Source organism: Aphelocoma coerulescens, chromosome 8 (assembly GCF_041296385.1).
Source record: "Aphelocoma coerulescens isolate FSJ_1873_10779 chromosome 8, UR_Acoe_1.0, whole genome shotgun sequence".
Taxonomy (NCBI): domain Eukaryota; kingdom Metazoa; phylum Chordata; class Aves; order Passeriformes; family Corvidae; genus Aphelocoma; species Aphelocoma coerulescens.
The window spans coordinates 1,477,594-1,501,867 of record NC_091022.1 but is presented as its reverse complement, the minus strand read 5'-3'; the positions used below and the strand labels follow the sequence as shown (position 1 = coordinate 1,501,867).

General features: G+C 40.9%; 1 protein-coding gene across 7 annotated transcripts in view; it reads left to right on the top strand.

Annotated features, from left to right (window-relative positions):
- RALGPS2 (Ral GEF with PH domain and SH3 binding motif 2) overlaps nt 1-24,274 on the top strand; it is a 115,407-nt gene that overhangs the window by 11,324 nt on the left and 79,809 nt on the right. For 6 of the 7 annotated variants that reach the window (XM_069022347.1, XM_069022349.1, XM_069022352.1 and 3 more), the window contains 3 exons: nt 11,744-11,875; nt 14,521-14,649; nt 23,081-23,131. In XM_069022347.1, coding sequence (XP_068878448.1) covers nt 11,801-11,875; nt 14,521-14,649; nt 23,081-23,131 — 255 coding nt within the window. In that variant the 5' untranslated portion in view covers nt 11,744-11,800. The remainder of the gene's footprint in view (nt 1-11,743; nt 11,876-14,520; nt 14,650-23,080; nt 23,132-24,274) is intronic. The other variant, XM_069022345.1, reaches the window with a different exon arrangement.

Genomic DNA, 24,274 nt, shown 5'->3' with positions numbered 1-24,274 from the left:
GCTCAAGGAAGGCTGCTCCCCCTTTGGTGTGCAGCATCCCCTCATACTTCTGATGTTGACAGATTTCCTTGTACCTGCAGAACAAGGACAGTTTAATGACAGTAATAACAAAGCAGTATCAAATCCTTGTCCAGACTGTAACCGAGGGTACTCGTTCCAAATACTTAGAAACTATTGCTGAGGCCCTTTCAGTTCTCTGTGTTAGGCATGGCCATTTGTCATGTTTTTTCCTCCTATTCAAGGTGAATCTTGTAGGAGAGCAAAAATGCTTGTCTTAGCTAAGCTGTGTGTTTATGTGGCTGAATTGTTGCTTTAAGGCAGCAATACAGGGCATGGCAGGGCTCAAAGAAGTGTTGTATTTTCATTTAGATGAAGTAAAGAATTCATTTTCACTGGCTTATGCACAATGACCAATGGCTGTTGCTTGAGAATAAGCCAGTGCTGTTGGGTATTCTGGGCCAGAAGATGTCCTCTGCAGAAGGGGGGAAAAAAGATGTTTGTGCAAAATTTAGGACTGAATTCCTGCAGGATTTCCTGCCGGAAGTTGCCAGGAAAATGCTTACCTGGTAGATGTCTTAGGATGTGAGGATCTTTGCTTCAGTTCTTCTACTTGTGGTTTCCCTGAGCTTTGTGCTACTTTATCACTGTGATGGTTTTGGTGAACCTGGAAAAGAAAGCAAAGCATTTTCCAATAATTTTGCTAAGATTTTGGCTATTAGTATTACTGAAGTAGCAGTTCATAAAGGATTCTTTTGGAAGGTTCTGATCTGTGAGCTTTTGAAAGATAAAGTTGACATCACCTTGTGGTCACGTGACAGTGGGTTTTATATCCCTAATTGTGATAGCCTCCCTTGTCATGCTATGCACTTTCTTGCATTATAGCATTCTAGATTTACTTTTTATCAGTTAAAAGATAAGCAAGAAATGGATATCACTGTCTTTTTAGTTAAATGAAATGTTAAATGGCATGATTTCCTTAAAAGGAAAGTGTTATCTGCTGTAAACCAATAGTTAATATTGAAAACACCATTCTCCTTCAAACCTCTGTCACAACTATATTGTGTACAGGATACCTCTGTCGTTACTCTTGGACCCAAGCTTTTGGCTTGCACATATCTGCACTTAAATCAATCTTTAATGTCTGCTTTCATTGATTTGGCAGAAACTGACTCAGCTGTGTTTCGTAAGCTTAAGGATATGTTTGAGTGATAATTATCCAGTCATCCACAGAATGGAACAGCTCAAATATCCAAGTAGTTGGGTAGGATATCACTTATGAACATACTGTGCTGAATTCATAGTGCTGGAATAATCTTAAAAAACGTGCTTGAAAGTCTGTATCGAAGACATGTCATTAATCTTAGCCCTGCAGTGTCTTTCTCTTGGTTTTGTAACAAGAGTTTGAGGCTTGCCTTTACTGCCCTTAGAGGTATACAAATTATTTTGTATAGCTGGTTCTTACCCTTTGCCAGCTATGCTCTTCAAATTAATGCTTGTGCTGCTACATCTCAGTGTCTTTTTGATGTCTTCTGGAAAGCATTGTATTCTACATCAGTCAGACAAGTTCTGTAGATATTTATTATGTCATTCCCTCTTTAGGACAGATCCTTTCATCAATAATGTAGATAGATGGCTTAGAAATGGCTCCAGCAGGGCTCTCATTGATACTGCACATTTACCTGAAATCACATTGGGGTTTTTCTGGTGACTGGGCTGTTGCTAATGCACAAGCAATAAATGGGTTTACCAGAATTTCAGGTCTTCAAATAAATTCTTGTCTACCTTGAGTGTCTAAAGAGACAACATTGCCCTATGGTCTACTGTAAGTTTCTATTTTGATAACAAGAAAAAAGTCTGATACCATCTTAAAAAATATACTGTCTTCCTTCATGAAAAAGTTCACTCTGAATTTCAGTTGAAGCAAGCATATTCTTGGTCAACAGTTCCAGGCACTTGGAGTAGGTCCCTGGTTTATGGTTGGGCCATCTGACTGTTGGAGTTCTGTACTTGAATTTACTTGGCTTCTGTGTCTCTATGTAATTTGGTTTCTATGTCATGTTTTATGAGGCAGATGCTTTGGTGGTCACCAGTTGCTGACTGATCTTGGGTGGAGAAAGGTGTTTAACATTAAACTATGGGTATTTGGGTCTTCATCTGTTCTTTCCTAAGTTGGCTGATTGACTGAGGCCCTTCCAAAGGGAGTTAGAAATGTGGAAAAGAGGTGAATGGGATGCACCAATCAATAAGTGGTTTGTGTGTTGTTTGCTTGTCAAAGTTGTCTACCCTGGGCTTGACACACTTCTGTGAATGAATGCAGGGGACAGTGACACAGGCAGAAGACCAGCTCTCTTCCCCAATGTCTATTGTAGTTTCCCATAATAGTCATCATACCAAACAGGCAATTCATAGGCTGATAGATTTTTTCCTGTTAGCACCATTTCTATAGCAACGGTACATATCAATGCATGATGTTCAGGAAAGAATAATTATAGAGCACATCATGGAAATGTTGCTATCAAAGGTGTTATTGATAAAGACTGTACTCATCTCTCTGAAAGCTGAATTTCCAACCAGACTATGATACTGTGTGTCCTCTTTGAGAAAGGTCCTTATTTTCTATTAGTAGCTTTACAAAAAAATACAGTAAAATGTTCTCTCAACAGTATTTTCTTGAGTGAGAAAGTCAGGCACTCCATGGGGGAGGAGTTTTGCCTTCTTTTCCTTAAATGTCAATCTTTTTTGCCTTCCTGTACAAGGCAAGGGTGCAGTCGAGGCTGGTGCATGTACCGAGTCCTTCATTCTGTGGATTTGGAGCCTGTTACTCAGCAACAGTTGGGACTTTCTCATTTCTCTCTCGTTAAAAATCTGTCCTAGGATGATTGGATCATCTTGGTTTTGATTTGGCTGTTTGTAATTTTGACTCTAGCATTTAATGCTTCCAGGAGTTTATTTAATGAGTTGCGTGGATATTTGAGTTTTCTTCACATCCCTATGTGATGTGTGGGTTGACACAGAAAAGTCGTCGTGGATCCTCAGGCTCAGTTTTTGTCACTGTTTTTTTTCTTACGTGTGCTTTTGGCATGTGAGTTGTGGTGATTGCTGGTGTCTGAGTTCCTGTAGCCTGTTTGCAGTAGCAAAGCTCCGGCTGTCAGTTGTCATCCCTGTCTCACAACTTACAAGTGTGCGGTTGTACATAAAATGATATTCAAGTATTTTTCCCAGATCTTTTTCCTGTGAAACACTTTCTGTTCTGAGAGAAGGCATGCCACCTGCATGGATCCATTTGCAGATCATTGCAATGGTTTTCTTCAAGTCTGCCTTGTGCTGATTTTTGTGTTGCCTTATTTAAAATAACAGTATAAAAAAGCTAGGAATATAGAAGGCAGTTCTAGAGACTTTTCACAGTGAGATGTGATATTTTTGCTGATGCGCAGTCTTAATAATGCTTCCCTATTTATGTGTTGTTTGTATTATCTTCAAACAAAGGAAAACTGGATCTAAATCCCTCTGAAAAGAATTTTTGGATCCTGAAGTTCAGGTTAGCAGCATTCGATGCTCCACTGTAGCATGCTCTTGAATGTGATTTCAGAATGGTGTATGCAGATGTGTTCTTCCTTGATTAATTCCACTGATATTGTGCCTGCACTTCTTAGCCATAATAACACTTTGCAAACTGAGCATCAGTTAATCAAGAGGATATTAATCATTTACTGCTCCTCTTGTGTGCAAACAAAACTGACAACTGTATGGCCACGTGGTGGAGGTCTTGGAAAATCCAATTGGGGAATGATTATCATCTTATTGAATGGCCTAATTAATTAAAAATATTTGCTTCTGGTTTAAATCTTATTGTTTTTCTTTGCCATCTTCAAATTCTTGAAAATAACTATCAGTGGCTCCTGTCCTTCAGAAATACCTCTAGGTTATGTTTTTTCCTGTTGTGTATCTTTGGGGCAAGGAGGGATTCTCCTCTGGTTCCTCACTGAGGAAACCTGGATTTCTTCTTCAGGATGAGAAGAAATGTTGCTCAAAGAGATTAAGCTTTGGGTTGGCTTTAGTTGTTGGAGGGAGATGAGGAGGGTAGAACATTATGCTTTTGATGTCCTTTCTGTGCTAAAAGAATTCCCTACTGCTTACTCTTTTGGCGTATGGGAAGGAAACCAAACTAGGTCTCATACATTCCGAGGTTCCCTCTTCTGATAGCAATTGCAAAGTAATAGCCAGATCCAAAGGAATAGAGCTTTCTTCTGCGGACTTTTCTCAAGAACTACTAACAAAGCTTGTTGGTGATCTCTGAAGGAAAGTGCCAGGGACCTGATGATTTGTAAGCAGTTTGTGAGCAGAAAGTTCTTCAGGTTTTGTGCAGTTATTTTCTTAGCATGCCTGCATTTTGGCCTTTAACACTCAGCTGCTGCTGGAGAGGCCTTTGGTTAGCAGAAGGCCAACCTCTTGTGCCCTCAGGCTAAACCTAAACAGCACGTACACATGTTCACATTTTTGGCTTACTCCATTTGTTGCCTGCAACGATCCTTTTCCTTCTGCTTGATTCATGTTTGTGTGAGGGCCTGGATCTGCCACTGCTTGCAGCTGTGTACCAGTTCTCATGCTGAAATTTGTTGCCTTGTGCTAGAATATCTCCCAGTTAAGTCCTGGCCCTGGGTCAGTCCACTGAGGAAAGCTGCTTTTGTGCGGTGGGAGTCAGAGCGGTAAGGATCTCCTTCCTATTTGTGTGTAACTAACCTGGAAAAATTGCCATTTTGAGCTGAACCTCTTGGTGGTTGTTGCAAGTTGATGACAGACTGAGCTCATGGTGTGAATTTTGTAATAGGATTTGGTAAACGAGTAACTTGTGCCCTGGAGAAGGATTTCCTGGCTTTCACTTTTGGTTTTTCTTTCTTTATCTCATCCAAGGAAATGGGAGCTGCAAGTTGTACCAGTTCTTGAGATTAAAAAGGAGAGCACTGGGTACTGGAGAACTGTGGAGAAGAGGTCTAGATAGCTGGAAACCAAGATATGAATGAGACAGAGCCTTGCTATTACCTTAATGTTCTCTCTCTCTGTTTCTTTTCTCTCTCCCCCAGCCTCCTTCCATTCCCAGAGTTGGGGAATGAGGTGCATAAAAGCAGCAATAAGATTTATTCAGGACAAATTATAGTGAAAGTGCTCTGTGAATAGTGTCTTCTTAAAGAATAGTAATTTTACCTAATTGCCAGGTAAAGCCTTTTCTAAGGTAAAAAAGAGAATCTAACTTGAAATGAACATGTTTAAATGAAGCTTCTTTTTTTATTTAAAACTTCAGTGTCAAACCTAATGAAAGAATTTTTTGTTCCCTTTCTTGCTGTTCTGTGGATTCTAATTTCATCTGTCTTGGAGTTTAACCAGCTGATACTGCCGTGACTGTTGAGCAACAGTGCTTAGGGAAAGAATGTATGTGTGACATGAGTGAGCTGTGTGAGTACAGAAGTGCTTTGAGTTTCCAGCAGGACTCTGGAAGGCAGGAGTCTGTGTTACTGGGTCAGCTGTGCTGCTGGTGCAGCACCGTGTGACAAGGTTTCTGTCAGGAAGGAGTCCAGCAACAGCTTAAGCAGCTATGGGATATTTGCTGTTAGTGGTGTTGTCTGGAAACTGTTCAAGAACCCAGTTGTTGTTATGCAGATTTTGAGCGTAAATTTGCATTTTAGTCATACTTCTGGTGCATCTTCCTGATAGTTAAACGCGGCAAGTGTGTCCTCAGCAGATCTCAGTTTCGTACCATAAGCAAGCTGGGGTCTCCTGGGTTCCACTTATGAAAGAAGTGTTTCACTGTCTTCAGAATACTTGCAGAATATCTGCAAGCCCTTCTGTGCATGCATTTCATGGAAAAAATGTTTTGGAAGCAAGGTGACCAGAACTGCATGGAGTACAGCATCAGAGTCCCTTCGGCATTGTTTTGCAGGTGGTGTTGGTCCCTAATTAATGCAAATATCTGGGTCTCATCTGGCTACTTTATGCTTACAGCTTTAGTGGCATAATTTCCAGCTGAAATTCACAGCAGAAGTTTTACAGCTACCAGAGTCCTTTAATGATTGACTTAACGTGGTTTTTTTTTTGTTCCTCTGTCCATCGGATAGCTTTATTTGTCCTGTATTGTACTGCTTTGCTGTATTTCTAAATGGTTTTTGTTTTAATATTTGTAGTGGTATTGCATATTTAATAACTCTTAGTAATCTTTTTTTTAATGTTATGCTTCCCTATATGTTTTTGTCATGTCTCTCTCCAATGTGTGTCTTCTTGTGTCTCTTATCTCAGTCTTCACGAGATAGGCACAGATTAGGCAGTGCTTTGCCAAGATTCACGCCCCTGGAGATTTCATAGAGTTTCATAGGTCTGGGATTTTATTCTTTTCAGTGATAAATTTCCTGCAGGGGAATGGAGTAATACTGAGTTGCTTGAGCTATTATTTTGTCTTTTGTGGAAGTTTCTATTTTTATCAGTTTTGCTATCTTAATATCATCATGCTTACCAAAAACTGAATTAAAGGATGGCTTTAGGTGACTTTCATGTCTCTTCTTTAAGGGTACATACATACTACCTTTATTCTTACAGTACAGTAACCTGGGTGGGTTTCTGCTTTGGTGGCTCGAATGTGAAACTGAAGGATATCGTTTGGAAGGTGCAATTTGTTTTTTCTTTGTTGTTCTTTGCCTATTCCTTGGTGACTCTGCTTCACTGTGGGGCTTTTATGTTTGTTGGGTCTTTTTGGTTTGGTCTGGAGTGTGTGGTTTGCTTTTTTTTTAGTGTTTGGTCTCTTAGGTTTTTTGGCTGTGGGTTGTGTTGGTTCCTAGCAGTTGTCTCAGCTTTTGCCTTTTAGACAGTAATTGTTTTCCTCCGCTCTCTAGTTTCTGCAAGATCAGGAGCTCAGGTTCATTGTGCCTGGAACAGACTTTTTTGGTCCCTACTGTTTTTTGGTCTCTAAAGTCTTTGGTAGTGACTCTGCATTTATAGTTAATGATGATTCGTGCAAGGCACTTTTGTTTTCTTAATGGGGATCTGTGATCAAAACAAATGACACTCTGTACTGATATTATGAGTAAGAACAAAGAGGATATTGGTCGTCATGACCCTTGAGCTATTCCTAAAACTTCACTGACTTTGTTTCTTCAAAGCTGTTGTACTGTTCTGGGCAGGAAGTTTTAAATGTAATTTTAGGGTCGTCTTTTAAAGTGCTGTTTGTACAGTATTTTTGGGACAGTGTTTGACCCAAACTGAGTCAATAATATCTGCTGTGGAAGGGAGTCGGGCATCACCGTTGTGTTAGAGATCTGTGAGAGTCCAGTACGCTCTGCCCAGGTTCTTTTGGATATTCCACACATGGAGGGTGTAATGCTTAATGTTAAATTAACAATTTGAATATAGTTGATGTTACAGAGGATTTCTGATTTAGCAGTGTGGTACAAAATACACCGAAATCGCCATACAAATGCAAGTTCAACTCAGCAAACGACAGCAATTGCAGTGTACAGTTGAAAGACAATAGCAGCGAGATCCCCATTGCTGTCTCTGGAGTGTGCTCGCTGTCACGATGCTGGTGTCCCCAGTCACCAGGCAGGAGCACGTGGGTTGAAGCCAGCTCAAGCTCTCTGAAAGTCCTTGTTTAGGTGGTTTTGTAGAGCCACATCTCTGCTCCCCCGTGCTGCTGTAGCTAACTCGGGGAGACTGTCACGTCTAGCAATGAACTCGGGCAGAAGCATTTACACCACCAGTTGATTCACTCAGCTGGGATGCAGTCAGTTGATCTACTCCACTGACAGAGCTGTTTATCTAAAACAAAGGGCACTCTCTGGTCCCCTTTGTGCTGAGATCAGGTCAGCTCTGCAGCAGCTGTGCTTGGGCACACCCTGCTACTGCCCTTGCTCGTCCTCACCGAGCTGCCTTCCCTTTGGGGGGGGGTCTAGGGAATGATCATCAGCACAGCCTTGGCTGAATTTGCAGAAAAACTCACTGAAGGCACCAGACCCTGCTTAGTTATGCTGGCTTTGGCTGGGATAAAGTTCATTTTCTCCACAGTATCTAGTGTGGGGCTGTGTTCTGGATTTGTGCTGAGAACAGTGTTGATACCACAGGAATATTTTTGTTACTGCTGAGCAGGGCTGACACAGAGTCAAAGGCTTTTCTGCTCCTCACCCTGCCAGCACGTGGGCTGGGGTGCACTGCAGATTGGGAGGGGGTGTAGCTGGGACAGCTGACCCCAGCAGGCTTATTCTAGGCCATATATGCAATAATATAAATCTGGAGGAAGAAGGTGGGAGGGGTGGCATTTGGAGTGGCTTTTGGCTTTCCAAGTCACTGTTACACAGGATGGAGCCCTGCTTTCCTGGGGATAGCTGAACACCTGCCTGTCCATGGGAAGCAGTGAATGAATTCCTTGCTTTGCTTGAGCACACAGCTTTTGCTTTCCCTACTGAGCTGTCTCCATCTCATCCCACAAGATTTTTCACTTTTATCCTGCTGATTCTCTCCCCCGTCCACTGTGGGGGAGTGAGGGAGTGGCTGCATGGGGCTGAGCTGCTGGCTGGGGCTAAGCCACAACAATAGTCTAGATATTTTCATTGTTTGGGTGTGATGAATATTTGTATCAGTCTTTTGAGTTTGCTTTCTACTGTACAGTAAGTATGGCATGAAGAGGTAGGAAGATACCACACAGTGTGTTGAGGCTTCAGGCTGGCATTAAATGCTTAGGTATTTTGTGCATCCTATGAAACACTCTCAATTCCATGTGTAATGCGTTTCTGAGCACAAAGGCATTTATTAAATTGGAGAGGAGAAGCAGACTGGAAGTTCAAATTACTCAGTGTAATTCAGCTTTGGTAATTGGATATACAAGGTACACAGTGAAAACTGTGACTCACTATTGCAGAGTGGTGACAGTCATTCCACAGAGCCGGCTGTGCTGCTCTGAACTTCTGTGCTCTTGCTCACTTTCTGATAGTGCTGTTCACAGATCCTTTTGCTGTTGAGCAGAAGGATGGTATAGGAAGCAAATGATTTAGTTATTCCAGTGTGAGGATTTTTTCAATATTTGTCTTAAGTGCCACACTGACTGAAACTGTTGCTGTGACTTTTCCTTGTTATGGGAGTGGTGATGTACTTTTGAAAGCTGCTAGACATGAGAGCATTGTAAAGGTTGCCAATTCTGGAACTTTAGGGTTGATAAATATATATTTATAGCAGTTCAGTACTAATTCAGCTCCTTACTGTATCCTCACAAAATGTGAAAAAGTATAAATATATTCAGACATACTCTTGTAATGCAGCAATGGGCACAAAGGTATCATTGTGTGGACAGCTTTGTTAGGATACAGCTTGATGGCAGATGTTACATTTTGTGAACTCTGTTTCCTTTGCATGGAGGGGTTTTTTTCCCTAAGGGATTTTCTACTTACTTTTAAAAAAAATTTCAAAAATCCAATGTTGGCGTGCCTCATAGAAGTCACTTCTCAGCATGGTGGCCCCACACCTCACTAAGAGACAGAGTTCTCTCAATTCCCATCACAGTAACCAGGTAGAAGAGGAAGACCTGGATGAGCATGCAGCACTGCTGAACCTTCCTCAGCTCCTCTGAGGTGGAAAGTCTGTCAGGAAATACAGGGAGGAAGTTCTTGTGGATGGCTGTGGGTTAGGTGAGACTAATAATTGAGGAAACTGGGCTTTACCACTTGCTGATAGAGGAATTAGTGTGCTCTTGTTGATGTGAGGCTGATCTGCCAGCTCCATAGGCTTCTATGATATGTGGAGTTTCTTTTAATTAGCACCATCCAAATACCTCCCCAAAAAAAGCCCCCAGAGCTCAGTTTTTTGTTTTTCCTTGCACGGAAGGGCTTCCCTAATTCTTTGCTTTTTTGCCTCCCGTTAATAAGGGGAAGGGGAACAATTGAAGCCTGTGTGAGCCAAGGGTCAAATATATAACCTTTAGTTTAAGATAGTTTGAGGAAATGGTGCAGTCTGGCCCATAACTGTATCATACAACTACTTTCCTTAAAAATACAGTGGTTAAAGAAACTCCCAAAATTTTAAAGGGTAGGGCTTTTTTAGCAGAGGAGATTACTTTGGGATAAATGTAGCACTTTGAGCATGTGGGGTGCCTGAAACTGGTTTTGAAGATGTGATACCTCTGGCCTCTACTGTCACTACAAAAATGAAACTTTTAATGCATCAGTTAGAGCTTTATTTCTGTGCTTTTCTCTTAAGTAAATGAAAAAGCTGTAGGAGAGAGGCACTGGGGAGCTGGGCATTTGGCAATATTCCACAAGACAATCTGAAGGGTAATTGAGGCGGGAAAGGACAGGACAGCAGTGACACTCAGAAGCCAAAGATGAGGTTTTTTTCTCTTTGTGTGACGTGTTAGTGTAATACCAGCTAAAGCTTCAGTGCAGTTGAGTGCATTTTTAGTGGAGGAATCAGTCTTAATTAAAGCACGTGGGCTGGGAGTGTAGCATTAAAGTGAAATGTAACATCCTGTGTCCTGTGACTGAGACAGTTCTGTCAGTTTTTCTAAGACAACAAAGGGTAGAATGTGGATGGCTGTCCTGAATTGCAGAAGTACAGCTCAGATGGGACGGGTAATACTCAAAAATACCTGGAAGCTGTAGTGTTTGACTGACATTCCTATGGTGACACGTTAGCATTTGAGGACATTTTCGTATTTAAATATTGCAGTTTCTTGCCTTCTGGGCTTGTCTGTCTGACCTGCTTGGTTTAGATCCCTTGGAGATACAGCTTTTCGGATTATTTTATTTCATTCCTTAGAGGCCTTAAGTATGAGCTGCTGTGATACCATTTTGTCATGTGGAATTACCCAGCTACCTGCCACTTCCCTTCTCCATTTATTTTCAGACCATGCAATAGCTCTGAGTTAAACTACAAACCAGAAGTGAATTTAATAAACAGCAGCAACTTTGGAAGCAGTCACAGCTGCTATAGACATAGATACATGGAAGCTGATTTATAATAGTTTTCACACTAGAGGGCACTACCAGCTCATTAATTTCAGCACCAGCCAGTTTTTATACTCTGTAGCACTTTGGGGTTGGGTAGTCTTAGTGTTTTTATAGTGGATGCCAAAGGTTTCCATTTCTTTGCAGCCTTTTCTCTGCAGAAATGAAAAGTCATAGTATTCTTGCAAGGATGCATGAGAAGTTAGTGTGTGGAGTTTTCCTTTGTGTGTTTTTCTGTTTGTTTGGTTTTTTTTTTTTAACTAGGCAATAATTTGGGTCATTTGTGGAGAAAAGTATAAATTCTACTTGTACTTTTAATTGCTTTCAATGTGATAATTTTCACTTGAAGCTGGTGAAGAGTCATGTAAGATAGGAATTGATTGGATAATACCTTGTTAAAGTTGTCTAGTAGAGTTAACATCTGGAATATCCTTTTAAAAGTTGGTAATAAAAGGAAAAACATCATCTGTGAGCTGATGTTGCAGACCTCACTTTGTTTGCATATTGATTCCTGGTATAGAGAAACTAGTAGGGGAAAAGAATATGGTAAGTCAATACTGCCAGTAACTGTTGGATTTTAATGGAACCTTCAGTTGTGTATGTTGGTTTTAAGTAGGTAATTCTAAAATACGTGTTAGAATCTGAAGTCTGGACCTCAGAATGGTGTAGCCATTTTGGAAGTCCTTTATTTTTGTTGAGGATTTTAGGCTCTGAATCTTGATTAAATGCCCTGAAGAAAGTGGTTTCTGATAGCTTTTTGCTCTCTGTAGGAATGGTTATTCGGTTGCCTTGGAGATGATCCTGCTGCTGTAAATGTAGGGCCGAAGATGAATGGTGTGGCCAGTATGGACCTAATGAACGGACAGTCCAGCAGTGTTAATGTTGCAGCTACTGCTTCAGAGGTAAGGATTGAAAACCTCACTGGGTAACTGAGTACTCAGTTTTTACTTTAAGTGCACTAAAATAGAAGTTTTTCTTTTACCAGGTCTCGTCCAACAGATTCTTGTTCTGTGCATTGGTTTCATGCACCCCACTTAGTGTGAATAAAATGTAAAGTCCTGAACTTGGCATACCACAGGAGAGCATGAGCTTGCCTTTACAGTCTTGCCATAGCCAAAGCTGCTTTTTTCCATGTTCTCTTCCACCACATCTAGACAAGGAAGCGTTTCTTTTCAAGTTTTAACAAGAATAGATGCTCTTAGCACATGAAGCTGGGTTGGCAGGGGCAGTGGGAAATGTTCTTTTCTTTGACAGGTACTTGTGTGTGTGTGTGTACTGAGGAGCAATCTGACACAGTAGCAGTGGAACAAAGTTGTTCCCTTTGTCTCTTGGACTATATTCTGGCACAGGTAGGGATCCCTCCTGCCCATCAAAGCTTCTTCCCTCTAGGAATGAACAGCTTGTGAGTTGAGTGCATGCATCAGCCAAGCAATAGAGATTGGCCTCATCTGCTGATGCCTCTTATTTTGAAGCAAATGTAGTTTTCCATTTGTCATCTACTTGTTAAGGAAGAGGCTTGGGCTGAAATTAGAACACTACAAAGTCAACAGTGATGAGAACCACAAAGTCCTGGCTATAGTTGCTTCCTTCTCAAATCTCTGGACTGTACCAAGGATGTTTTGTTTATTTGCATATTTACAGATGAGTTTTGATAGCAGCTGTGTGTGGTATGCACTTGCATATGGAAATGGGGAGTTCCACAAACAAGCTGAAAGGAAAATTGGAGTCGTGTTACCAAAAGGAACCAAATAATCCCCAGCACAATTTCACAAATATTGTCAAGAAAGCTGGCATCAGTCTCCAAGACCTTTGTTTGTTTTTATATAGATTCTTGTTACTCCCCTTATAATTGTTTCATGTATCATTGACTATTTTTTGGCATGCACCTGAAAAATTTCCTTGGAGGAAAGCAACTTTTTTACTCAGCAAAATAGTCTTGAATGTTTAGATGATGTCTGATAAAATGGAGTAAAATATATTTTGGCAAAATTACATAAATTTAAGCAAGTGGTATTTTTTTTTCTATCTTGTCTAAGAGGTAGGAAAAAGGACTTGTAACTGAAATGTTTCTGTAAGCATATTGTTGACTGAAGATGCCTGTCTGGTTTGGAGTTTTTGCTGGTGTTTTCAAAGGCAGATTTCTAGAGAGATTCTACTGTCAGAATCTAATTAAAAGTGGGCATCCGTTATTAAATAAGCATTTTCTTTAGAATGTGTCCTTATAACAGAAGTGCTTGAAAATGGACAAGAGTTGATTTCAACTGGCTGAATTCTCAAGGACCCATGTCCACAGTCTTGAAAACTTTGAACATTAGCAGGAAAATGAGAGTGTCAGAAAGGGCCTTGACAGTGTTGGCCCACTGGCCACCCCAGCAACCCCACCCTGTGCGTCCCTGGGAGCGATGGCCAAACCCTCCTGGAGCTCTGGTGGCCTTGGGGCTGGGACCATACCCTGGGGAGCCTGGTCGGTGCCCAGCCACCCTCTGGGGAAAGAACCTTTCCCTGATAGCCAACCCAAACATCCCCTGACCCAGCTTCAGGCCATTCCTTCAGGAATGAATGAATAGAATCTTGGTCTGCATCTCTGTGCTAGAGGAAGTGATTGCTCATAACACAAATGTATTACTTTAATGTGAAAACCGTGTATGAAACATATGAAATCAATATGAAGTATTAATTTTTTGAGTCACATTTGTATTTTGCAGGGAAGTAAAATCTTTATTTTGTAGATAAATGTTCATAGAAGAATATCCTAGGACCTGGGTTTTTTTGCAAATGTGGATTACTATAATTTAAAAGCAACACTAAAATTCCTTATGCTAAATGTCTTCAACAGGAGCATGTGTAGCTCAGTGTAATTTTTGTAAGCTTTCATGTTTTTAAGAGAAAGAGGAAGAGAACTGATAACTATTCCTTTGGGACAGACCTTGTCTTTTTCCTTACCCTAGTGATATTTTTTCTGTTTGAAATTCAGTGTGACTGTATTATTGTTGCTGATAGAGTTGTTGTTATTACCTTTCCTGTCAACAAAAATGGAATTTAATTATGCGTTGAAATATAACGGTTGTGTTTTGAGGAACTTGTTTAAAATCATGGGATTACTTGGATTGGAAGGGATGTTAAAGCTCATCTTGTTCCAACACCCCTGCCGTGGGCTGGGACACCTTCTACCATCCCAGGCTGCTCCAAGCTCGGTCCAACCTGGCCTTGAACGCTTCCAGGGATCCAGGGGCAGCCACAGCTGCTCTGGTCACCCTGTGCCAGGGCCTCCTAAAGAGCTCTCACAGGGAAGAAGTCCTTCCCAATGTCCCATCTAACCCTGCCCTCCTTCAGCTAGAAGGAAATCCATGGAAATCCAGAAGTCACTTTGAGGGTCGGATCTTTTGCAGTCCGTGTCAGGAGAAAGTGTGTTCTGTGACTGACTTTGAATTGATAATTTGCCTGATAGAAAAAGTCTGTTAACGATGACGTTTGGACAGAAATTTTGTTTTTGGGAGTGTGAAAAAGAGAAGACAAAAAGCAGAGGACAGGTCCAAAACAGCCTCAGTGTTTTTGTTTGTTTCTGCAGAAGAGTAGCAGCTCCGAGTCCTTGAGCGACAAGGGTTCAGCTGAACTGAAGAAGAGCTTTGATGCAGTGGTATTTGATGTTCTAAAGGTTACACCAGAGGAATATGCGGTAAGCAAGTCCAGGGATTCTAATTACTTTGTGTGTGAATCTCCTTTTCCTCTGCTTCTCCATTTCTGTACTTCTTTTGCCTAACTTCTGTCATCCATGGGTTTTAAAAACAGTCCTGTTCTTTAGTTCTTCATTGTCTCTATTCTGTTTGAACTTAAGGGATCTTTTGGGGCTCTGCTGTCCAGGTATTTTTCCTACTCTTCTATGTAACATAGACCAAAGATTCTTCAGTCTGTGTGATGCAGCTTAATTCTGACGTGCCTATTTTAGTTGCAAGACTATACTTGATCTGTACTTGTGGTTTTTTGGAGGCATTTTGGTTCTTAACTCTGTTAATTCTTGCTCTAGGAAGCTTTTCTAGTTTTCTTCTTTTTGGTGCACAGAATGATGAGATGTTTAACCAAAACACTGGGTGATTGTTTTGTGTTGTTTTTACTCCCAGTAGAGGTGGGGATAACAGATGGTCCCTCTAAGTGATTCGAGTATGTTACTAGAAAGATTGCTAAGCTCTTACTGCATTTCTAATTCAAATGATGAGATTCATGAGGAGTTGTCCTGGGGAGATTGTTGATATGGGGTAATAGGTGTCACAAAATATTCCCATTTAGTTTGTTCTGGTTTGTAATCATTAATAACAATTTCAGTTAATTATTAATGGCTAAATTGATTTTAATGCGAACACTGGAAATTTAAAGCAGCTGGATTGTGAAGTGGTACTTACACATTAAATTCTTCTTGGCTAGGGATCATAATTAATTATGGGATTTATTCCTGACTGAGGCTCAAGTCATGTGCTTTGGGCCTCTTCCTTGCACTGTTGTCACGAGCAGCTGGGCAGTGAATCACCTACTTTCCACGGGAAGATGTTTTTTGGGGCTGGCTATCCTTCCAGTTTTATCTTATGATTCCTGTACATAGAGTAAATCTAAGTACTTGGGGAATGTGGGGCTAGGGCCATGAATTCGAGTGGAATGATGCATTCAGGCCAGAATGAGTTTGTTGAATGGCTCTACTATTTACCAGAGGTGGGTGCTGCTGGGCAGCAGAGTAGATCAGTCAGTCTCTGTGGAGCTGCTGTCACTCACTTTGACAGCAGAATGTACAGAGGTGCCTTGTCTTGTATCACATGTTGTAATCCTTTTGCTCCACCATCTGATCCTTCTTCTCTCATATGCAGAAGCCTTTGACTCCTTGTGTTCTAAATGTTACCTACTTAGGAAATAAATCTTGCTTAGATGAAAATCTGTATTCAGATCCAGTGTTTTTCCTGCTTTCATGTTATTCCTCAAAGTGGGGTAGAGTTCTACTCACCGACAGGAATCTTTTAATTAAGCCTTTCACATTACAGTTATGAGGCTGTGCCTGTATTTTCAGTTTCTACTACTAAGCATCATTTTGCTGTTTTTTTCAGTCCCCCAAAGGAAACATCTTTGCTCTTACCTCTTTCCTTTTAAAGTATCTAGCTCTTCATACCAGGTTTAATTTACTGTAAATCAATATGAAATATCTTGTGTGTAGAATTCTGAGCAATTGAGCAAAATCATCAGTATTCAGTCCTTTGGGAAGGAAATAATTAATTTCTTTTTCAACGTTTCTTTACACAGCTGCACTTCTTTGTTAATGTTTGTTTCCCCAGGCACACATATCTGCTTTTCCAGTAGCACTTTCTTGCTTTGAGTGCTGTCTTTTTCTGATCATTCTTGCTAAAGGTTGTAGAAATAAGTAAATTTGCCAAAAACTTAGGTACCCTGGAGGAAAAGTACCTTTGACCCTTAAGCTTGTTTTTATTTTCTTGGCCACTTCCTTACTCTTCCTGGGTTTAGTCCTGCCATACCAGAGAGGTGTAAAATCTTCATCTGGGTTTCAGTGTTAATGTGAAGACTACCAGAGTGATGCAGTAGGGCCAAGCTGTTGAGGATGCAAAAGTGTGTGAGGTTTCCTGGTGGTGGGTAGTACCTCTTGGGCTGGACATGGATATGCTGCCAGTTGCTTTTTCAAAGTATGAGAAAGCTCTTACAAAATGGATACAGTGCAGGCTGCAGACATGTCTCTGTGACAGCTGAACCAACACTGTTTAAAAAGAAAATCATTGATTTTGAAGTGGTAAACTGATGGAATAATTTGTGGGCTGCCTAAGTACCTTATTGATGGAGAGGAGAGCTAATGTGAAAAAGCCAGTAAAAGAGCAATCAAAGCAAGTTATCACACAAGAGGCAGTTAGACAACTGTCTAAATAACGATTAGGAAACCTTGGCTCCAGTGGGAAAGAGCTCCAGTACGTAGGTAGTGCAAAAGTGAGAGTTAACTGATCGAGTCACCATAAACATCGTGAGGCCCCGTCCTGTACCTGGTGTGATCTGGTGTGTTTTGATCAGAACGGGTCACCGTGCACAGATGGGAGAAGTACAGCTATGCCAGAGGAGGAAGAACACAAATCTCAAAGATAATTAAGTTTGAGATATGCTGGAAATAAGATCCATGCTAGTGATTTCAGTACCAATGAGAGAGACAGATGTATTTTCAGTTCCCACTGCCTCAGAGACATCATTGTTATTTCAAAACTCCATCTGTTTAGTCGTTTAGTGGGTAAGAGACAAGTTGGACAACAAAAGATATCCCTTGTAATCCTGTATTTTCAAGAAGCTGCTACCAAGCCAAAGAGAAACCCAAGTGCAGATATTTTTGGTGATTTCATTTCCATATTCTCCCCTTTGTCAGTCATCTAACACTGTCCTGAGCACACAGGAGGAGTCCTGTTGCATGTAATGGTCCTTTGTCTCATAAGCAAAAGTCTGCCAGCCCTTCAAGGGGGCCAGTTTGAACAGTAATGGAAATTGTTGTTGCAATAGAGATGTAATAGTCAGTTATAACCTTGTTACCAACTGGGTGGTTTTAATTCTTCCTAAGGTTGAAGGCTGCTTTAGAAAGGGCCAAGTCACAGAAACGGGTGAGATCTTCAGGCCCTGCAGCTGCTGTTGCAAATTTATAGTTTGCTTTATCACCTTGCAGCTTGCAGAAAGTTTCCAGGGGATGTATTGAATACCTGCGTGTTGCATAGATTTTGGGGAAGAAGAATCCCATTCAATGAGTATGAAGTAGGACACGTTCAAGGGTTCAATGGACAGCTTTGTGGGTGTAACTAGTAAGGAAACCATCTCTGATTTAAAGACCTGCTTTTAGGCTGGTCACTGCTCAGTTCTTCATTCCCGGGCTGGAAGCCACAGCCAGGCTGGTGCCAGGATTGCCCCGTGGTGTCTGGCCCTGCTGGGGGGGCCGTTGTGTGCCCAGGGTTGGCGTGGTCACAGTGAATGCTCCCCATTTTCATCCAAGGGAGAAGTGTGGTTTTGAGCACACAGGGCACAATTTGTGGGGGAGGGATCTGTCGGAGGTGCAGTGGCAGTGGGACGGGGAGGCTGGTGAGGCTGAAGGAAAGAAGGAGAATGCTTGGGAGCATGAGCTCCAAATTAAGGTGCTGGCCAACCTCAAGTTGAAGAAATATTTATTTTTTGCTTTACAGTAAATTCCTATTCCTTAGACAGCTACTGTTTAATTATTAGAGCGTTTATTACTTTTTGACTCACTTCTCCATTTTATACTTCAACTTAGCCACTGTGGTGTAAATATTTGAGGTAGAATTAAGGGAAGCGCAGCTGTATGAATCCATGGCTTTTTTTTCCACCTAGTTATCTAAGAAGGATTCTTTATTCTTTGCCCTAGTCTCTGGAAGTGCTATGGAGTGAGCTCATGCTAAGATCTATGTGTATTTCCTTCTTTTTAATTCCGATGAAGCTTTGTCAAATGGTTGTTGGAAGGAAATCCCGCTTATTTTGGAAACAATGTGCAAATAGAGTTTATTTATGAACGGTTTCAGTGAAACAAGGAGTTCTCAGAGACGTTGTTATGACAGTGAAATATCAGGTTATCTACATCCTGTTAGCTTTACTTTGCAGAAGAATGTTAGAGTAAATATGTTCCCAATGAGAGCAAGAAGAAGCAACTTAATTACAGCGTGTGGAGGAACTATTAATGATAAAAGTTTTGGAGTGGACTTTGTGAGAAAACAAGTAGAGCTTCAACACAGGAACTTGAATCCCCTGGTGTTTGTTCTGGGCTGCAGAATTATTCTCCTACTGATGCTGTGCTTAACAGAGGCTTAGCTATATTTGCAGTGAGGAAAAGTATCCTGGCAGCCCAGAGAGACAGCGCTAAGCCAAGTTGGAAGGCTTAAATATAATTCCTTCTAGCAATTCAGATTAAGGAACAATTTATAAAGTGCTGCTTGAACCAACATGGCTTCAAGAAAAATCAGGTGATGGCAGTATTCTTCAATGACCAGAATGCAGACATTTGACTTTTTTCATCTCAAATAGAAACCGAGTTTCTTTTTACACTGAGGGTTTCTGTCTGGGAGGGAGCTGTGTGGGAAGTGCCCTGTCCTCAGGGTAGGTACATGGCAGGAAAACTTGGAGTACAAAGAGCAAGTGGCCTGATAGAAAGAGTTCATGCTTGAGAAGGACTAGGGACTAGAAAGGTGGGAACATAGGCCAGGTCCAGTGAGAACTTTCATACAGGAATGTGGAGAGGAGCTTAATGCAGTGGTCTTAACTGGAACCAGAAGTTCTTATGTTCCAGGTTTTCCTGGAAGGAGGGTAATCCATGTGTCCTCATGGAAAAGAGAAAGAATCAGGAAATATTTAAAAATTTTATTTCATTAAGCTTTTCCATAGTCCTCAAAGAAGCAGCACACAGAAATGTAAAATTTGTTTGAATGTAAAATTTCTGACCTGGCAGAGCTCCCCGAGAGAGGGGTAAAGCCTCTTTATATGAAGCTGCGTGGTAACAATTTTAGTATTTTGAAGTACTGAATTGTTAACGGGTCCAACTTCTCAACACCCACGAGAGCTAAAATACTTTTAAACTTGGCTGTTGGAGGCTCCCCCGGCAAGGTCTGCTGCACATGCAAAACTCCTATGGCTGTGTAGGGGTGGGGAAGGATCTTCCAGCTGCCATTCCAGTGTGGGGATTGGAAGATGGTCGTGCGCCGCTTTTGAAAGGCGGTTTTCTCTTGTACAGCTCTTCGAGTGGCTGAGAATTGGGAAATATTGTTGTGATATATTAAAATCATACCTTTCCTAATCGTGTTCTGGAGCTGTTCTCTGGGATCTAGGGCAAACAGAAACAAAACCTCCATTCGGCTCACCCTGTGCCTGTGCAGTGATGAAATACTTTATTATATAAATGAACTTGGTAGACATCATCACTTCTGGAAAGAGAGAAAATACCAAGTTTCCCCATCTTTGCATAATCAGAATGCTTATTTAAATGCTAAGTAAGGACAAGTTCCCAGTTTTGTATTGCACATGTGATTATTTTAATTTTTTTTAAATCTATGCAGCTGGCAGCTCCAAAACCAGAGAAGTTATGGTTGGCGTGCTTCATGTAACAAGTTGATTTGAAGACTTATAATTTTTGGTTTGACTATTAAAGCATTAAACCACATTTTGGGAGAGGGAAGCTCTCCAAGAATTTGTATTGGCTGGGTTAAGGAGCTGGAGTGAGAAAAGTTAGTGCGTTGTATCTGTCTCACTTGCAGAAACCAAACTAGGGGCTTTGTTTATTGGGGTTTAAATTCCCCTGGAGATGGTCAAGGCAGAAGTTTTTTGTTGCTGTTAGAGTTGAGCAGTGGCACATAACATAAAACTCATAGATTATTTTTGAAAGTTTGAAGTGCTGTTAATTAGACTGCCAGCCTTTCAGTCTGCTTTATTTACTTACTTAGCAGTGAGCGAGCCTGTTTTAAAAGAATAAAAATTCAGTTGTTAGACTTACAAATGCAGACTCTTAAATCTGAGCACGTTAATGTTTCACAAAGTCTGTTGTGTTAAATGGTGTTTTAGACTCTGACGTGACTTACGCTGTCATTTCTACAAACTCAAGTGGCTTTTTAGCAATCGGCGTCCATATTCAGCTCTCAGTGCCTGGATTCCTTTGAATTAGGAGCAGTTTGCTCAGCCCTTGGAAGTTGCAATGGAAAAGTCAAGCTCTGTAAGAAAGGAACTGCAGGAAGGGATGTTTCTTGAACAAGTGCTCATGTGATACAGTGTTACTTAGGATTTTAATAAAAGCACAAATGTGTCAACCAATGAAGGAAAAAAACTGCATCAGCCTAGTATCAACATGATACTAGAAGAAAGAGGTTTCTCTGTTAAAACTTCCCGAGGTTTTTTAATTGTCAGACTTTTTAAAATACTGTAATATACTTAATAGCAGTTTCAAATTGAACATTAATTCTGAACCTTGCCACTTGTGTGTTTTTTCAATGTTAAAATGTCCTTTTTAATATCCCCGTTAAAAATGTATGCATTTCTTTTGATACATGAATTCTTTTGTGAAGTTCTAATAATACTTTTTGTTTCATAAATATTTTGTATTGATCCTGTCTTAAAGTAATGATTTGTTTAGGAGTCACTACTGAAGCAAGTCAGATTCAGCTAAGGCAGTTCAGGCTGATGAAGAGGATGGATTCTGGAGGGCTGGCAAGAAAGACAAGGTTTCTTTTTAAGTCTTCTCTCTTCAGTGTGAACAAAGAATCAGTTTCCTGCCTCATTCTTATTGTGCTGTTATTGTAATCTTGTTTCAGTGAGGAGGATTTGCAGTGAAACATTGATAACTATTGAAATGCCTGTGCCTTTTGTAAGGATCTCTTAATGTACCTTCTGTTTGAATTTTATTGAAGTGCCCTTTCTTTTCATTTCACCTTCTCAAGCCCAACCAATTTTCCTATTAATTTGCTTTACTGGGAAGCATAATGATGCACCCAGTCAGCCACATATTCACCAAAAAGAACACATTTCTGAGGAAGCTTGATAGACTTAAGCACACAAATGGGAGACTGGAGACGGAGTTCTGTGGCTGGTGTTCCAGGACTGGGTTTCTCACAGTGGAAATCAAAAGGAAGAGTTTAAGCCTTCCCTTGTGTCTTTCCAGCCACTCTCCCCACAGGCTGGAGCTTTTCCTGGGGTTGTTGTGATCCAGGGGCAGGACCCAGCACTTGGCCTGGTTGGACCTCATGCCACTGGCCACTGATCCAGCCTGTCCAGATCCATCTGCAGAGGCTTCCTGCCTGCCAGCACATCGACATTCCAGCCCCACTTGGTGGTGTCTGGGGAAAGAGCAGCCGGCTAAAGCAGAGCCCGGGACGGAGAGTGTGTGGAAGTGAAACACGTAAAGGGCTAGTTACTTCTCTGGTGTATATGCAAAATACCAGATGATTGTGTCCAGCTGGTTACAGACAAATGATAGATAGAATTTTTTTATGCTTGTCACTGATTGTCAGAATTCCCATGTCACAGTGCATTTAGAGGTCAAGATGTGCTACCAAATATAGATTGGGTTGTCTTTGCAGAACACATCCTGCCTCATTAGAGCAGGTACATCTGTGTACTTGCTGACTTTCAACCAGAGCATCCCAGTTAAAATTTTCCTGCAAGGCTGGTGGCTTTCTCTGAGGAGCTGTTCCACCATGCAGAGTGGCATCCAGTGGCAGGTGCAATTTGTGGGAGTCACAAACCTGTCAGTGTGTACCTTGGAGTGTATATATGGGACACTGCTGTTTTCAAGGAAATGGGAATAAAGCTGTGCAGCTGACAGCTGGGGGAACAGAACAAGGTCCCTGGATTCATTATGAAAAGAAAATTTGTGGTATCCAACTCGGATGGCACTGGTATTTCTGGGCTACCTTCGAAAGAAATGGTCTTTTTTTGGATACATAGGCCGTCAGCAATCCTAAATTGTGCAGGATTAATAAACTTAAAATAAGGCTCTGTGAATGTATTTCAAAATGCAAAACCTGGTCTTTGACTTCACTCTTTTCAAAGCTGAACAGACATCCCAGAATGAAAATGCACTTATTGACTCTGCGTTGCTGGAAGAGAAATGGCTGTGTTGAATTTTAACTTGCTGAGCAACTGAACAATTGCTTTGCTTAGTTACTCAAATAGGGTTCAGGTATTGATTGAAAAGTTGTAGGGACGTTTCAATAGAATTGTGTAGTTGGACTAACATTCAGAATTTGAAGAGAAGCTACCCTGGAGCAACTGCAGCCAGTTCCTTGTCTTCCTGGGGAGGCTCTTAGATCGTGTTTCTGAGGTCAGGCTCTTACTTGCCTGTGTAACTAACTGCAGGATTATGCTCCTGAGAATAATTTCTCGTGATTTATTATTTGTGTATGTAGAGCTGGGAGCACTTTATTCTTTGGTTTTGCAGGATGGGCTTGTGGAAGAAGCTGAAACCTCTGAAATTAGGTACAAAATGAAAGCCAAATAAAAAAAAGGAAACAGGACAAATGCAGTTCTTAAGCAGCACAGCACCTAAATGGAATGAGAGGTTAATTTTGATGTTAACTTACATTTTTTTGAAATTTTTATTCCAGGGTCAAATAACGCTAATGGATGTGCCTGTATTTAAAGCAATTCAGCCAGAGGTAAGTATTTCATTGGCTTTGTTTTCCACTTTAAATGAAAAAAGCGATGCCGTAGTATAAATTCTGGAACTGCAAAGTACATGTCTATAAATCTTAATTTTTGTCCCAATCCATACAGCTCTGAAGCAGATGCTTTTTTAACAGAAAAGTATCTGGAAATAATAGTTTGTTTGGGGACTAGTATTGGTATTTAATTCAGCTTGTGCTGGAGATGGAAGCATCTGGGATTTAGTGTTTCTGAATGACAAACATCTTGATTTGATTATTCCAATCATAATGTTTTAAGTTTCAGCTACTGATACCTGTTTTAATCCTTCATCCTGTCCCGTGTTGCCATAACTGCTTCACATCTCCTTTGGAAAATGAAATTGGTTGTAATGGCGTTCAGGATGTGTGTGATCTGTGGATATGTCGGGAGAATACACTGGTGATTTGTGTTCTCTCATTTGTTTTTATGTAATGCCATATTCCTTTCAGATTTTAGCTGACTTGAGCTCGTTTCAGCATCTTCACAGTGACTATTAATAAATGATGAATTCGTTCCTCCTTATTTCTGTACCATTAGCATTTTCCTGTGGGCATTGTTTTGCACTTTTGAGGGTTTATTTTTCAGTTTATTGTCCATTTTATCTGTGCTGTGGAAGTTTTTATCAGGTCATCAGTCACTTCAGTCCATCGCAAACTATTTCACTGGCAGCAGGTTTGTCATGTCACTCTTGTGACACGCTGAAAAATATTTTGTGTTAAGTGGAGAAACCTGCTCAGTCTCTTGGCTGTGATTATTGATTTCATCATTTCTGTTACCTGGGAATTTTTTGGAAGGCTGCTGTTTGATCTGTACTTCAAGATGTCATGACTCAGCTTTCTTATGATTTCAGCAAGGTATTTCCCAGCTCTTGTGGATCTGTGTGGGTTTTTGGTTAATTTTTTAGTTTGTTGATTTGGGGTTTTGGGGGTTTTTGTTGGTTTAGTCCTTCTGAGGGCTTTCCATTTGATCTGATTTGAACCTACATCACAGCAGTACTTAACATGAGCAAAAGGAGTACACAGACACACATATGAGGAAAACATTTAAAAGAGATAAAAGGGTAAAATGCTTTAAAGCTTTGGAGAAGAGCTGTAAAAGAAAGAGAGATCCTACTA